At 41.6% G+C, this 14883-nt stretch overlaps 2 protein-coding genes across 3 annotated transcripts; one reads left to right on the top strand and one right to left on the bottom strand.

The window, feature by feature from the left end:
- Positions 1–648: 648 nt before the first annotated feature.
- On the top strand, positions 649–5351 carry LOC310861942 (chymotrypsin-like elastase family member 2A; the record flags this gene model as incomplete). Its single annotated transcript, XM_083769679.1, has 7 exons — positions 649–771; positions 1645–1742; positions 3282–3404; positions 3507–3643; positions 4082–4227; positions 5032–5214; positions 5334–5351. The coding sequence occupies 7 exons, from the start codon at positions 649–651 to the stop codon at positions 5349–5351; spliced, it is 828 nt and encodes a 275-aa protein (XP_083625805.1).
- Positions 5352–5823: 472 nt separating this feature from the next.
- Positions 5824–12370, bottom strand: tmem51a (transmembrane protein 51a). Of its 2 annotated transcripts, none has more exons than XM_083768573.1 (3): positions 12232–12370; positions 9262–9706; positions 5824–8159 (listed from the first exon to the last, which is right to left on the bottom strand). In XM_083768573.1, the coding sequence occupies exons 2-3, from the start codon at positions 9681–9683 to the stop codon at positions 7769–7771; spliced, it is 813 nt and encodes a 270-aa protein (XP_083624699.1). In that variant the 5' UTR covers positions 9684–9706; positions 12232–12370; the 3' UTR covers positions 5824–7768. The 2 variants fall into 2 exon arrangements, with proteins under 2 accessions (XP_083624699.1, XP_083624700.1); XM_083768574.1 differs by having other exon boundaries at positions 12315–12352.
- Positions 12371–14883: the final 2513 nt, after the last annotated feature.

Genomic DNA, 14883 nt, shown 5'->3' with positions numbered 1-14883 from the left:
TTTGACATTTTTTGTTGTTGTATTGTAACAGGTTGGATTCGTGTTAATGTGTATTTTCAGACATTTAACCACTTAAATGCACAATACTTGGGAGACTTGACCTTTGTCTCTGTATTTGGTCTGCTCTTTTTCCATTACACCAAAACCCCCAGGCATAGACAATCTACAAGCTCTCAACGCCACACATTGCAATGTATTTTGAGCTTGTAGATCTGCTATTTCCCACAAAGGTTCCCACTAGAATGGGGATGCCAGGGTTCAAGTGGTTAATGTGCAAACAAAACAACAAATAAAGGTTTCCACAATGATTTTGCAGCCCCCCTGTAGTAACTCTGAGTACCCACTAGGGGTCCCAAATCCCTGTTGAATACCCCTCCTATAAATACAAATGCATTCGAAGTTTCGAACTACAAGGCTTTACTACAGGCATGATGAGGTTTGTTGTTCTTGCTCTCCTGGTAGCTGGTGGTAAGGAACTTATTACAATTATTGTGTAATTCAACCATTTCATTTCATTTATATAATCAACCTGGAAGGGCAGGGTGCCCTGCTTGCTCATCATTGAATGGGAGCTGCAGACTACTTACTGCAGCCAAACATATTGACCTTTGCAAGATCTTCTCCAATAATGGGGAAAACTGCTAAAGCATGAAATGGGCAATCATTGTTAACTTTGTCTCAGCCTATGGATGTGGCCTGCCCACCTTCCCCCCTGTGCTGACCAGGGTGGTTTCTGGAGACGAGGCCAGGCCTCATAGCTGGCCCTGGCAGGTAAGACCATAGAAGCAGCTTACTCTCTCTGTCGGAGCAATATAGCGCTAGCCAGAGTAGAATCCACTGCATGCATTTAGCTTTCTTCTACCCTGAATTAGTGCACAGTTGCCATTCTTAAAATCCCTCTGTCGTGTATAATACTGTTACTGTACTATCCGTTCTGCTTTTTCACACACACACACACACACGCACACACACACACACACACACACACACACACACACACACACACACACACACACACACACACACACACACATTATTAAAAGTTAGCCTACACAGCAGAATGAAATGAATCGCTCCTTACAGGAAATCACTATGTTCCTCTACCATCTACAATTATTTATAATGAATTTACCTTACAACCACATTTTTCAGTTAACACCCAGGATATGTACCAGAATATTACCAGGCTGTAACTTTGGCTTTTTCCTCTACATTGGGAGACAAGAGGACACAATTACAATGGCCACGTGACGTGAGGAGTTTCATTCCAAAATGAGACATCTTAAAAAATAGACATATTTTTATTTTTTTAAAGATAGCCTGATGAAGGCCGCATAGGCCGAAACGTTGCTATTTCCCTGTAAATAAAAGTTGGTCACTGCATTTGAAGACAGTGTGCGGCTGTTTTCCTTGTTCAGCATGGAATTTACAAAATGACAGGGATTTTTAAAGGGCAGACTACTTTTATATATTACTTTAAAAGAGTATCCCTTTAAAAGTAATAAAATGGCAAACATTAAACATCTTTGTAGTACAGTATGTATGTCATTATTTGTACTGTATGTCATAATACATGCCATGGACTGGCCACAGTGGCCAGTATGAGAACGCCAGCTAACGCTTCTTCTAATCCTTTTGGCCCAGATCTCCCTGCAGTCGGACGGCAGTGGCCGCTGGAATCACGTCTGCGGAGGTACCCTCATCTCTAGTGAATGGGTCCTCACTGCTGCTCACTGCATTAGGTACTGTACAGTATGTCATCTCTAGTGAATGGGTCCTCACTGCTGCTCACTGCATTAGGTACTGTACAGTATGTCATCTCTAGTGAATGGGTCCTCACTGCTGCTCACTGCATTAGGTACTGTACAGTATGTCATCTCTAGTGAATGGGTCCTCACTGCTGCTCACTGCATTAGGTACTGTACAGTATGTCATCTCTAGAGAATGGGTCCTCACTGCTGCTCACTGCATTAGGTACTGTACAGTATGTCATCTCTAGTGAATGGGTCCTCACTGCTGCTCACTGCATTAGGTACTGTACAGTATGTCATCTCTAGTGAATGGGTCCTCACTGCTGCTCACTGCATTAGGTACTGTACAGTATGTCATCTCTAGAGAATGGGTCCTCACTGCTGCTCACTGCATTAGGTACTGTACTGTACAGTATGTCATCTCTAGTGAATGGGTCCTCACTGCTGCTCACTGCATTAGGTACTGTACAGTATGTCATCTCTAGTGAATGGGTCCTCACTGCTGCTCACTGCATTAGGTACTGTACAGTATGTCATCTCTAGTGAATGGGTCCTCACTGCTGCTCACTGCATTAGGTACTGTACAGTATGTCATCTCTAGTGAATGGGTCCTCACTGCTGCTCACTGCATTAGGTACTGTACAGTATGTCATCTCTAGTGAATGGGTCCTCACTGCTGCTCACTGCATTAGGTACTGTACAGTATGTCATCTCTAGGGAATGGGTCCTCACTGCTGCTCACTGCATTAGGTACTGTACAGTATGTCATCTCTAGAGAATGGGTCCTCACTGCTGCTCACTGCATTAGGTACTGTACTGTACAGTATGTCATCTCTAGTGAATGGGTCCTCACTGCTGCTCACTGGGTTAGGAATGTCAGGGGTTCTCAAAGTGGATTCCAGGGACTCTCGGGGTTAGAGGAAGGGGGGGGGGGTGTCTAAATGTACCCTTACAAGTCTGTAGTCTATAAATGGAACGGCTAATGGGTAACCAGATGAACTTTAATCAACTCAGATTATGTTAAAAGGTGTAACTTGGAAAGATTTTCCAAGGAAGCTTGATAAAAAATGTTAATACATCCCAAATCCACACCTCATGTTTAATGAATCCAAGGGTCAACAAGGGTGGGGGTATGGATAATAAAATAAAGTGTCCTGCTCCTTGTAAGATAGCTTGAAAAGCTTGGTCATCTTCAAAGGAAAATGCTTAAAAGAAAAGCATCCCCAAATTTTATATTTTAACGCCACCAAGAGATTGCGTCCAAAAATGCACCGGATCAATATGAATCAATATGAATAGAAAATGCTTAATAATTGACTTCGCAAATTGGAAGTGGTTCAGTATGGCATGTTACATTTTCAGAACTAATTGCTGTTTGCTGCTGGCAATAATGATGCTAATAATAATAATAATGATTTGAATCTATATAGCACCTTTCATTAAATCCAAGGACGTTATATCAAAATATCTATGCACAAACTGAATGACAAATAACACAAAACAGCATATTGTCCATCTGTCACCCTGCAGCTCCCGCCCCAACTACAGAGTGGTGTTGGGAAAGCACAACCTGAAGGAATCTGAAGCGGGTTCCATTGCTCTGAGGGCAGCCACCATCATTACCCATGATGACTACAACTCTATGCTCAGCCGGTACAGGAACAACACTCATATTCACATTAGCATGGACAATGAACTTCATTATATTGATTATTTCACATGAGTTTCATTGGTGTTCTACTCTGTCTTTTGCAGGAATGACATTGCCCTGATCAAAATGTCCTCTCCGGTCACCTTCTCCGATAGCATCATGCCTGCCTGTCTTCCTGAGTCAGGATTCGTCTTGCCCCATGGTCACCCTTGCTACGTCACCGGCTGGGGACGGCTAGCCAGTGAGTGACTGCACATTCAACAGGTGCAGGGGGGGGGGGGGGGGGGGGGGGGACATGAACCCATATAGTTGGACATAAATGTGTTTTTTACATCAATGAGTATTGTGTGGTACTAACCCAGTCTGTGCAGAGGCATCAGCTCTCATTCGGGTCACCCATGCTAAAAGAAAATGCTTAAATGTGCATTTGTTGTTGTAATGATAGACAAAAGCCATCTTCTATTTTTCCTGATGACCAGGAACAATTCTAATGTCAGCATCACAATGAAATATCTATCAATGGAGCTCTCTCTCTCTCTCTCTCTCTCTGAAAATAATCTCCATCCGCCCACCCATCGTTTTTCCATTTCAACTTCTCTCAGCAAATAATGAACGAAGAATGAGCATCACAGCAGGGACTTGTCTTCTTACCCGGGTTAAGCTAGCTTCTCCTTCACAGCGGCGGGGCCTCCAGCTGATATCCTGCAGCAGGCCCTCCTGCCAGTAGTGGATCATGCCACCTGTAGTCAGGACGACTGGTGGTACGTGCTGGCCACCGACAAGATGGTCTGTGCCGGGGGAGATGGCATCAAGGCCGGCTGTAATGTGAGTAATATGAGGACTTCATTCATTGGACATGTTACGGTACTGTTCTTACCGTCAACAGTGGGGCAAAATATTTTCTTGGTTGCTCTATATGCAATAAAATATGACACCGTGTTTAGCGGAGGTCTTTTCATATAAGCCCACTTGGGTTTCTTACTTCTCTTGCATATTTCAAATACTTTTACTTCTATTTTCAACGGTATACCTTTATCGTTTAACGAGGAAATCTTACTTATGGGATTAGACTTTATACTTTTGTATATGACAGCCATCATCTTAGTGGTACAGCACTAGTTATATTTGATTTTACAAATACATTTTAACTCCATGTAAATATTAGTTTTATTTTTTGTTGTGAATATATTGTTTTAATATAGCCACAGTACTGACTCATCGTCATGCTCAGGTTCAGGTTCAGGTTTATTTGTCATTTGTATAGATACAGAGTATACATACAATGAAATTTATTTTGCTCAGAGCACTCTCCGTCTTACATACACAGGACATAAACAAACATCTATAGTGCAAGAAAAGACAAAAACAGGAAAAGAAAAGTGCAAGTGAAGTGAAGTGCAATACAGTTCAAGGTCAGCTGTTCAGCCAAGCCAAGAGTTATAAACTACCTTGCATAAAAAGACAAGATAATATAAGGCAAGCATTTAAATGGCATCAAGAGCACTCCAAAAGATGAATAAACAGGTCTTCAGACCCTTAATTATTTTATATCATAAAAAAAAGTAAATAAAATAAAATATAGTCCGTAAAGCATATTTTCGCACTAACCTATATCTGGTTGACGAACAGGGAGACTCTGGCGGCCCACTGAACTGCCAGAACCCAGACGGCTCCTGGGTGGTCCATGGGGCAGTGAGCTTTGGTTCGGGTCAGGGCTGCAACGTCGTCCAGAAGCCCACCGTCTTCACAGGAGTCAGCTCCTACATCCGCTGGATCAACACTGTAAGGAACATTTCCCTTCTTTTTCCTTCAGCATGGCATCACCAAGCTGCGCACAATGAATGCAACGAAGCAAATGAAAGCTTGATCTTTGAAAAACAGGAAATGTGTTGTTCGGCTAATTGTGTTTTTACTGTTGTTCCAACTCACAGGTGATGACCAACAACTGAAGAATCAAAAATAGCATTGAGGACTTTCCTGTGTATACTTGATTTAACGCTATGAAAAATATAATATACACTGCAGCTTTTGTAGCTGTACTGCCATTGCTTTAAAACAAATAAAAATAGGAATATCAAATGAAGTGTGCAGGAATTGGTATCAATAATTGACAGAACAGAATACATGGATACCATTACCATGGATAATACATGGATACCATTACCTGGACAAATGCTTTGAAGGTGGGATGCATATTGAAATGGAATGTACATATTTTCTGGGAATGAGGACACGCAGAGCATTAATAGCAACTGGACAGTATGACTACACTGCATTCATCAGCTATACATTAACTAAGAGGTGAACACGGTAACGAGGGTGCAGATGTCATTAAAATATTTAACATGAAGCATAAGCCATTATGACACATCAAAAGCTGCCATCAAAACAATTGACACTTCTGAAATAAAAGGTTACAACTTACAAAATAATCGTTTTATTTCGCAGAACATATTCAGGTGGTAACTCTGTTCATGTTTGCTGATATGCATTGTTTTAATATAAACATGAGAATAGTGTCAACTGAGCAACATAACATGTAAGGAGCACATTTTCACAGTAGATATAAAAGAAATATAAAACGTATTTAATATAAAAAACGATAAAGGAAACTGGCAACACTAATGACTGGAATGTGTGTTGATTAGATTAAAATAAAACATTAAAATACAAATGTACTTTTAACTACGGGACATAGATACATGATTGCCTATGCTCCCAGTACGACTGAACATGTTGAAGTATGAACAAACAATGTGGCAATGGCAAGATTAATATAGTTAATAGAGTTCGACATATTCATGTGGCATATTGAGAAATAAAAACACTGCTTGTTGTGCCACACAACAAAAGGGGAACCATACTTGTTCAAACTGACAATGTTGGAGAAACAGTCATCATTCCGATCAAGGTACTAATTTTCCTCTGCGTTCAACTGTTTGTTCCTACATACCGTAGCTCTAGGAAGGAGCTTAGAATGATTGACACACAGGCACCCTGTGTGTTCCCAGGAAAACTTCCTGGGAATGCCCTTAAGGCAGTCTCCCTTCTCTCTCTGTCCATTCTCTGCATACTCAGAGTGGATAGTACTGTGTGAGTCAGCCTGTGTGGTTCAGAGAACGGTGACGAGTGAGTGAGTAACGGTTGCCCTCCTCATTCAAGCCCAGCTGCTCAGTCAAAGAGTCTTTCTGTGGCTCATCTCACACCAGTACAAAAGCATTAACACGAGAGAAGAGCACAGACTACACTGCTGCCTTCACATCCAAGCTCCCTCTCACTACTGCAGGGCAAAGGCCTCGCACTGTTCTTGAGCCCCCTTGTTTGCTAGCAACGTCCTTCAGGCTCCCTTAAACTTCCTATGTTGACCCAATCCAAAACACAGAGAACGAACTCTGGCACGGCAACATGTTGCCGATAAGAAATAATTTTTTGTAACGTATCACTACAGTTTGTTATGACAACTAAAACACTAATGCTGGGTTCAAGACACAGAGCTTTTTGGTTTCACGATGGACTGACACCTTCCTTAAACATTACAGATCCTCTGTGTTAAAATATTTAAAATAAAATGCCACTAACCACGAAGGAGACGTTTCCACCATGTGTTTGTTGCAATCATCGTGATCAGGTCGAGGAAATCAGAGCAGACAGCATTTCTGTCCTAAACTTTGGATTTAGACTTAACTGCCATTCAATACAATGCTATCTTTAGGGTTATGAACCGTCTTGAACAAGCAGCATAAGATGAAAATTGAAAACCACAAAGGGTATTGCCATTATTGTCCTCAAACTCATCATGACATGACCAACCAAGTCCTGCCTCTCAGTCACTAACTGCTACCCTGTATACACGGAATAGTATTTCTGTGTCTCAACCCAACATAACCAACACATGTGATGTCACTCATGTTGGAGCCTTTCCAAATGCCTGGCAAACCATGCACTCAGTGGGTATACGTGAATCCAGGGTTTTTTCAGGGTGGAAACACTGCACACGATGTTGGTTTAGTCCCTTCATGGAACTATTGGCGCACACATGCTGTATGCATTTGCACAGCACTACATCCACACACAAGCTGATATTCTCAGTATAAACCCATCTTTGCACATTATGTTGACAGCACACAACAAAGGCTGACAGGCATGTACCCTTAGACATACAGTAGGATATGACTAGATTTGGTTCTTGCTATTATCCAATGTGCTTTCTTCTGCAACAGACAAGTACTGTATATACAAACACAGTTAGTGAATATCCACTATCCAGTAGCTATGTTCGTCCAGCAATGCTGGTGTTATCCAAGATATCCAGTGAGATCCAAAAGGAAAACAAAAGTCTTACAAAACATGTTTGCTCTACAAGACTTCAGAGAGGCACCACCTTGTCCTCATACTGTGGTGGTGGAGTCAATGGCTCTATATTGATCACCGATATTGGCTGAGAAGAACTATCCTCATTCCTAACGTGCATCTTCTCGGATTTAATCCTACGGATCTTGAGGGGCAGGAGTTTGCTGCGGCCTGCTTTCGCAGATCTGCGATTGGACGCGGCTGCAGCAGCTGAGGCAGCACCAGGTTGCGACACGGCAGGGGCCTGCTGACCTTCTGTCTCGTACGGTAGCCCGTCTACTGTGACCAGGTCGTCATAGGAGGGCAGCTGGACAGAGGTGTGCGGGTTGCTCTGTCGAACTGGGTACTGGGTTCCCACTGCTTCATCATAGGTGGGCACAGCGTAACGCTGAGCCCGTTCCTCAGGACTGATCATAGAAAGAGATATAGTAGAGACGCATGAATATTGGCAGTATCCAATTGAGAATTTAGGCATTTAGCAGACACTCTTAATCGACTCTTAAGCGACTTACATTAAGCAAGAACAAAAAGCATGGCAACACATCACATACATAAAAAGTAGTTATCATGACTCATACGTAAGCTAAGAACAAAACAGTGGAATATCTATATAATGGAACTATGCATGTATACTTTATAGTGCCAGGTCTACATAAAAATGCTATAAGTCTACATAAAATGCTATCTAAGTCTACATGAAAATGTCGGGTCTAGGGCAAGTGCTACGGGCCATGATGGAGTCTGAAGAGGTGGGTTTTCAGACTACGGCGGAAGGTTGGGACTCCCAACCTTGGGAGTGAGGTTGCAGTTCTGATTGTAATGGGAAGTGCATTCCATAGTTTTTGAGCCAGAAGGGAGAAGAGTTTGGGACGAGTGGAGCGTTGTCCCAGCGTTTTTAGTGAAGGTACTTCCAGCTTCCCTGCGTTGGCTGATCCGAGTGCGCGGGAAGGTTTGTATGGTTCGATCAGAATGCAAGATATGGGGGAGCCATACCTTTGGTTGCTTTGAATGCCAGCATCAGAGTTTTGTATTCTGTGCAGGCAGCGACCGGGAGCCAATGGAGGGAGCGGAGAAGGGGGGAGACATGTGAGAATTTAGGCTGGTTGAAGACCAAGCTGCAGCATTTTGGATCATTGGAGAGGCTTAAGTGCGCATGCCAGTGACCAAGAGATTGATTCCTCATCAATTCTAAGTCAAATGCATATCATCGCTGTTGGGTGGCAAAATCTTGCACGTTCAAAACTGGTTTCGCTACTTTTACACGTCAAGCTTGTATGATGAAATGAATTACAGCATTCATTTATGAAGAAACATGACAAGCTGAAGTACAGCGACAATATGTGAAACTGACAATGCCATCTATCAAGGGATGAAAACTAACTAATGCAAACAAAGCTTTGGATGCCAAATATAGACCAATACTGATACCACATAACATGCTGCTGTTACAGTTAACTCACTGATACCAAATGTTCACATAAATAACATGCCATTAGACAGTTAACTCACGTTTCTACATCCTCCTGCTCCTCAGCCGCCACTCCGGGTCTTCCCTGTCTCTGCAACCACTCCTGCTCCCGCTGTTTGTTCCTCATACCCAAACACATGGACAGCAGCAGCATGACCACCCCCGAGCCCACCAACACGAAGGCCACGTAGGAAGTTTTACTGCGGTTGACAGGAATACCTCCAGGCTTGCCGCCTTCGTTCCCAGCCTCGGTATGGTCGGCCACACTCCACACGATCATAATGATGCCAAGGGCCACTACTCCCACCCCCAGTGCACATAGTGCATACTGGGAACCAGTGTTTCCGCTATCACTATTGTTGTTGTTGTTGTTCCGGGAGCCCTCGTTGTTCTGGGAGCCCTCGTTGTTCCGGGAGCCCTCATTTCTAGTGACGTTCGGGGGCACGGCACCGCTGGAGCGCATTTTGGTGTAGTCCCAGTCAAAGACTGTGGAGAGGGAGAGAGAGAAAGCCATGTAGAATAATAGTACAGGATAGGTTCAAACAAAAATAAGATAATACTGCGTGCCAACTGCTTACCAGATGTGTTGATGTTTCATGCTTATTATCGACAGTTGAAGAAAATAAATAACCCAACAATGTATGCCAAGATCTGTAAACTGATATACGGTCTACTCCGGCACTCCCTGCTCATCCCGCCTCTAAAAGCTAGCCGTCTCCCCCAAAGGCTAGTTTATTTATGGGAGTCCAAGGACATGTTGTCAATGTAACTACTTGGAAATTCCTAGGTGAAGGGCGTGTTTTAAATGCTATAAAAGAATTACAGCACTTGGATAACCCTGTCTATTACTCAATGACGTCTAGAGTCTAGACGTCATGAGTTATGGTAAATAAAATTGCGTCCGACTAGGGCGTGGCTCCGTGGACCTCGGACTTGGTGGTCTGTGACACCAATCGCTTGTGATGCATCTATGATGTATACTTGGGTTTAGCCCGATAGGCTATACCCAAGTAGCCCGATAGGCTAGGACAGTCTATCGGGCTCTGTGCATACATAGTCATACTGTATCATTGTAATCAAGAGTTTCTAGAAGGAAGTATAGCCATTTCTTATTCTGGTTCAATGTCTCATCGCTTTAATTCTGGAATGCCCTACCAAAACTCATTAAAACATCTCTACTCCAAACCCAAACCTAACCTAAAAGAATGGCCGACCTTAAAATACAAGTGTTAGTAGCATCCTCTTCCAGAATTTCATTCTGTGAATTACACCACAACATGTAAAGCAATTTGTATGTAAGTGGGTGTTGTTGGTATATTATTACTTTTTTTGAGGGGCGCTAGCCCGTCCAATACATGGCTTTTGAAGATGATGTCATATGGCAGCCAATTTTGTTTCATACATGACAGGTTGAAATGCTTGACATCGGAATCGATGACACAGCCCACAGAAGCAACTTCAGTTTTTTCATATTATTTTGTCTTATTTATATCCCTCCCAAAAAAATCTGCATACCCCCAAAAAACCCATCAATAATAGAGTGACGTGGGCATGCTTAAAACAAACAAGTAATATTCTTGGCTGCCGCCTCATCATGTAGCAGCCAAATTAACCCCCAATGACATAGGCCTACAAAAGCAAAAAAGGCCACTTCACACAAGTGTGATTTCCCCCCCTTCATTTACCATACTATGTGTAGCTACTAGCTTTGTGGTCTTTGTGCATGGCATCTAATTTCATCATCTCCTCTGTCACAAGATAAACATAATACAAGCATGACTGTAGAAACAGGGAGGAAACCTCATAACTCCATTTTTGAGGTTTTTGATTTTATTCCATAAATCAGTACCTTATGTCTGTGTGTTGTTTTGAAAATATTGAACCAATGGAATAAAGTAAAAAATAAGTAGAAAAAAATGCATTGGACAAAACCTATTAACTCCATTTGACCCTCAAATTGTCTGCTAAAACAGCTAACCACCTCTCTCCTTCTCATGCAAGTAATTGACAATATCTAAAGTCACAACACCAACTTTGATGAGACAGTATTGCATCGCAAAAATATAAGGTTTTATTAATTTCCTTAAAAACGTATAGGCCTATTTTTCATTTCCTGAAAAATGAAAATTTTGGAGTTATGAGGTTTCCTCCGGACAGCAAAGATATGTTAACAAACATAATATAGTGTCCATAGCAATAATGTAGCCCAATTGATTTTGATTAATTAATCTGATTCTGATAAGACTTTAGAAAACCACAGATGGTTACCATAAAGTTCACCATTCATTCACCCATTTCAGATCTGCAGTGAAGAAAGACGTCTCTCATCATACCTAACCTTGCTGAAGAATGTGTGGTATGATCCCTTATTGGTCTAACTCCACCCCCTCTGTGACAACTGGACATATAACTAGCCCATTTAGTATAGGCAACCGTTTAAAAACAAAGTAACCGTACAATCTTTTACAGCAGCATGATATGGGGATGTCTACATTGTATAGAATGTATATATACGCAGAACTATTTATGTGTTGCCCAACACGTTTTAACATGGAAGAATGGCCAGATTACGGAGTGGTTACTCCTAGACAAACTTCATTTGAATTCCAGACAGGAGGACAGCTGTGCATTTATGCATACCATAACCTTTGTGCTCTTCTCGGTGTTGGGGTCGTATCGGGGATGGGGATTGTGGAAGTGTCCCCGGACTGCACACAGGGCAGGCCCAGTATTAAAAAACAAACCGCTTACCGCTTTACTGATGTCTGTAACTAGGACATTTGCCATCATAGGACAGTTAACCGTTTTCACGTGTGTTCCCGCGAATAGTTAAGTTCCTGAAATCACAGAAGACCCTAAACAAGTTATTAACGGAACAGCTATAAAGCTAAAGAAAGAATGCATGTTTTACCTAGTTTGGACCAGAGCTTGTTTCACTCTTCCTTTATCCACAGACACAGTGTTACTTTTTGTTAACGGTACATTCGCGATGTGCGGGGCAGTTTACTCACCGTGGCATTGTGTCCAAAATATCCCAGCGATACCTTTGAAAATACAGACTACAAACCGTGAAGAACTCTTAAAACCCACTCACACTTTATTGGTAGAATCAGGAACTTTCGACTTCGACAGATGACCCATCAGAGGGAAGGAGGGGGCAGACCCGGCAGACAGTCACAGTATACACCCACCCTGTTAACCCTTTAAAGAAGAAAATGTGCCCATTCATGATGATGTCCAAGATATTCATCGTCTTGGATAATGATCGATCATTATCCAAGACGATGAATATCTTGGACATCTATTATCCAAGACGATGAATATCTTGGACATCATCACGAATGGGCACATTTTCTTCTAGGGCATACAAAAATATTTATATCAATTATTCTAAGCCTAGAATCAAGCCATCCAGGGTCTTGGTGAATCATGACCATAACACGTTTGATTCCGTGAAAATAATAATTATTATTAATAATAATAATAATAACTAGAAATGCACTCTTTCGAGTTTTTAACTTGCGCCTTGCACACAAAGGCCATGTACTGTATGGCCTACTTGTGCGCAAGCAGGGCGCACCAATGGCATCACTGCTTTGTATTGTATCTCTACTTTGAGTGCTACTGACTAATGTCTAATAGCCTACAACTGCTTTTCTAAATCCTTTAGACCCTATTGACCTTATACCAACCTTGAAAAGTATACCTTTAGTTACGTCAGAGCCATAGCAAGACAGAGTTACGCAAACTGTTCACTTATCAACAATTATTATGAGAGATAGTATTAAAGACAATTCACCAATGTTCAACCTATCTTCATATAATTGGTCCTCGTGCTCATATTTCTGTCTACTTGGTCTAAGAGGACTTTGAATATAATCTGCGTAATGAACGTATCATCGGTAGACAAGTTCAAACAGGATTTTTTTGTAATTATTAATGCAAGAACAATGGCTTCTATTTCAGCATGGAGAAAAGGCTGTAGTTTCTATTAGCTTGGAACCCCCATTGATATAGCCTAATGACTGAATCATGCCACTGGATGTTATGTTGACCTGGAAGGTCTATTGTGTGCAGATTAGAGTACTGGGAGTTTCTCTTCCTACGATCGTACGTTACACCACAATTCCCCTGGTGGTATTAATAAAGTTGTTTTGCAGGTACTACAGTACCTTTGCAACAGTGAGTTCATACAAATGACTAGAACCACAATGCTTTATATGTGCCAATGGGAAATTCTACTGTTGTTTAACTTGTTTCACAAAGTTATCTAAGTCTACCGCTTCTTTGTTTATACTTTCCCACAGATTATTGGTCAGTGATCTAATATATAATAACAAGGAATATAGCTGAGTCTTTGCAGCCACTGGCAGTATATGTCAAACTAAACTGGAGAGTGGGATAGTTCTGGCTCCCTGCTTTCTCCCTTGACAACACAACAGGAGGGGAGAAAGAACAGTTAGTCAGGGGACCACGTACAAGAATAGACAATAATGGCAAAGGGAATCACTACCGTACTAGACTGTGTGGCTGCTCCACACCACGATGATTTCACAACATGTCATTGAGTCATCAGCTCTCCACAATAATGTAAAACGTCCTACTCTTGTTAATGGTGTCTTCATCATCTGCGTGCATGACACACATCCCAGAGAGATAATATATCTGATAGCTGTGTCTGTGCTGTGTCTGGACAGGGGATAGGAGAATCTATTGTAAAGTACAGTGTAAGTGTAAAGTGTAAAGATTTGAAACAAAAATGATTTTTAGTCTGTATTCAAATCAAATGTTACCTCAGCAATCAGAAAACAGTGAAGTGGAATTTAGATTACCATAATTCACATTGCCTTACAAAACACATACGCACCCTAATGAAGGCCTGTGCAGACCGTGGTTTCTAGACCGGGTTTCTGTGTTTATAAATAACTGTGTTAGCTACCAGCTGAAGTGCCTTGGAATACTTATTTTGAAGTTATTAATTAAAAAAAATGCATTGATAATGCTTATGCAGGACTATAAATACATAAGCTACAGTTTTGGGGCATTTAAGTAATGGTCCTCCTTAGCATAATGTGCATCAAAACAATAACCCTGCTAGATCACCAGCAAGCAATTGCAATCTTTATGAATCCAAGGGTTAGATTATAGGTTATACTATAGTTTTCATATAATACTTAAAGCACAATAAATGGAAGACAAAGAGCTAAGAGGGTAAAGGTTATTTTTTCTTTTTTACAATAACATAGCGAACACTGAACAAAGATACGGCAGAGGGAGCATGAGGTATGAAAGGCAAACCTCAGGTACTTCTCCAGGAAACGGAACATTTTCAGTAAATGACAGACAGGGAGTGACACTGTTACAACACAAAACTCACATACCATTAGTCAGTCACTGTTCTCTTTAGCGTGCAGCCTATGACACAACGGATTATGATGCCACATATTTATTAGTCCACTGAACTGAACCAACCCCAGTCAAGATAATGACCAGTTTAGTTTTTGTGGGACTTTTTCCAACACACCTACACTACCCTACCTTAGTTTATCAGTAATATATTTCATATCCTTGACCTTGAGTCCTAAAGTCCATCATTTGATCAATGAGTTAACCCATTTAGGCCTGACGTCAAAACAAAACAAAAAGTCTCCTGAAAGAATATT

This window comes from Protomyctophum parallelum (genome assembly GCF_964188405.1).
Source record: "Protomyctophum parallelum genome assembly, chromosome: 7".
Classification (NCBI taxonomy): Eukaryota; Metazoa; Chordata; class Actinopteri; order Myctophiformes; family Myctophidae; genus Protomyctophum; species Protomyctophum parallelum.
Note: the sequence above shows the minus strand (reverse complement) of the source record. Positions and strands in the feature narration are given on the sequence as shown.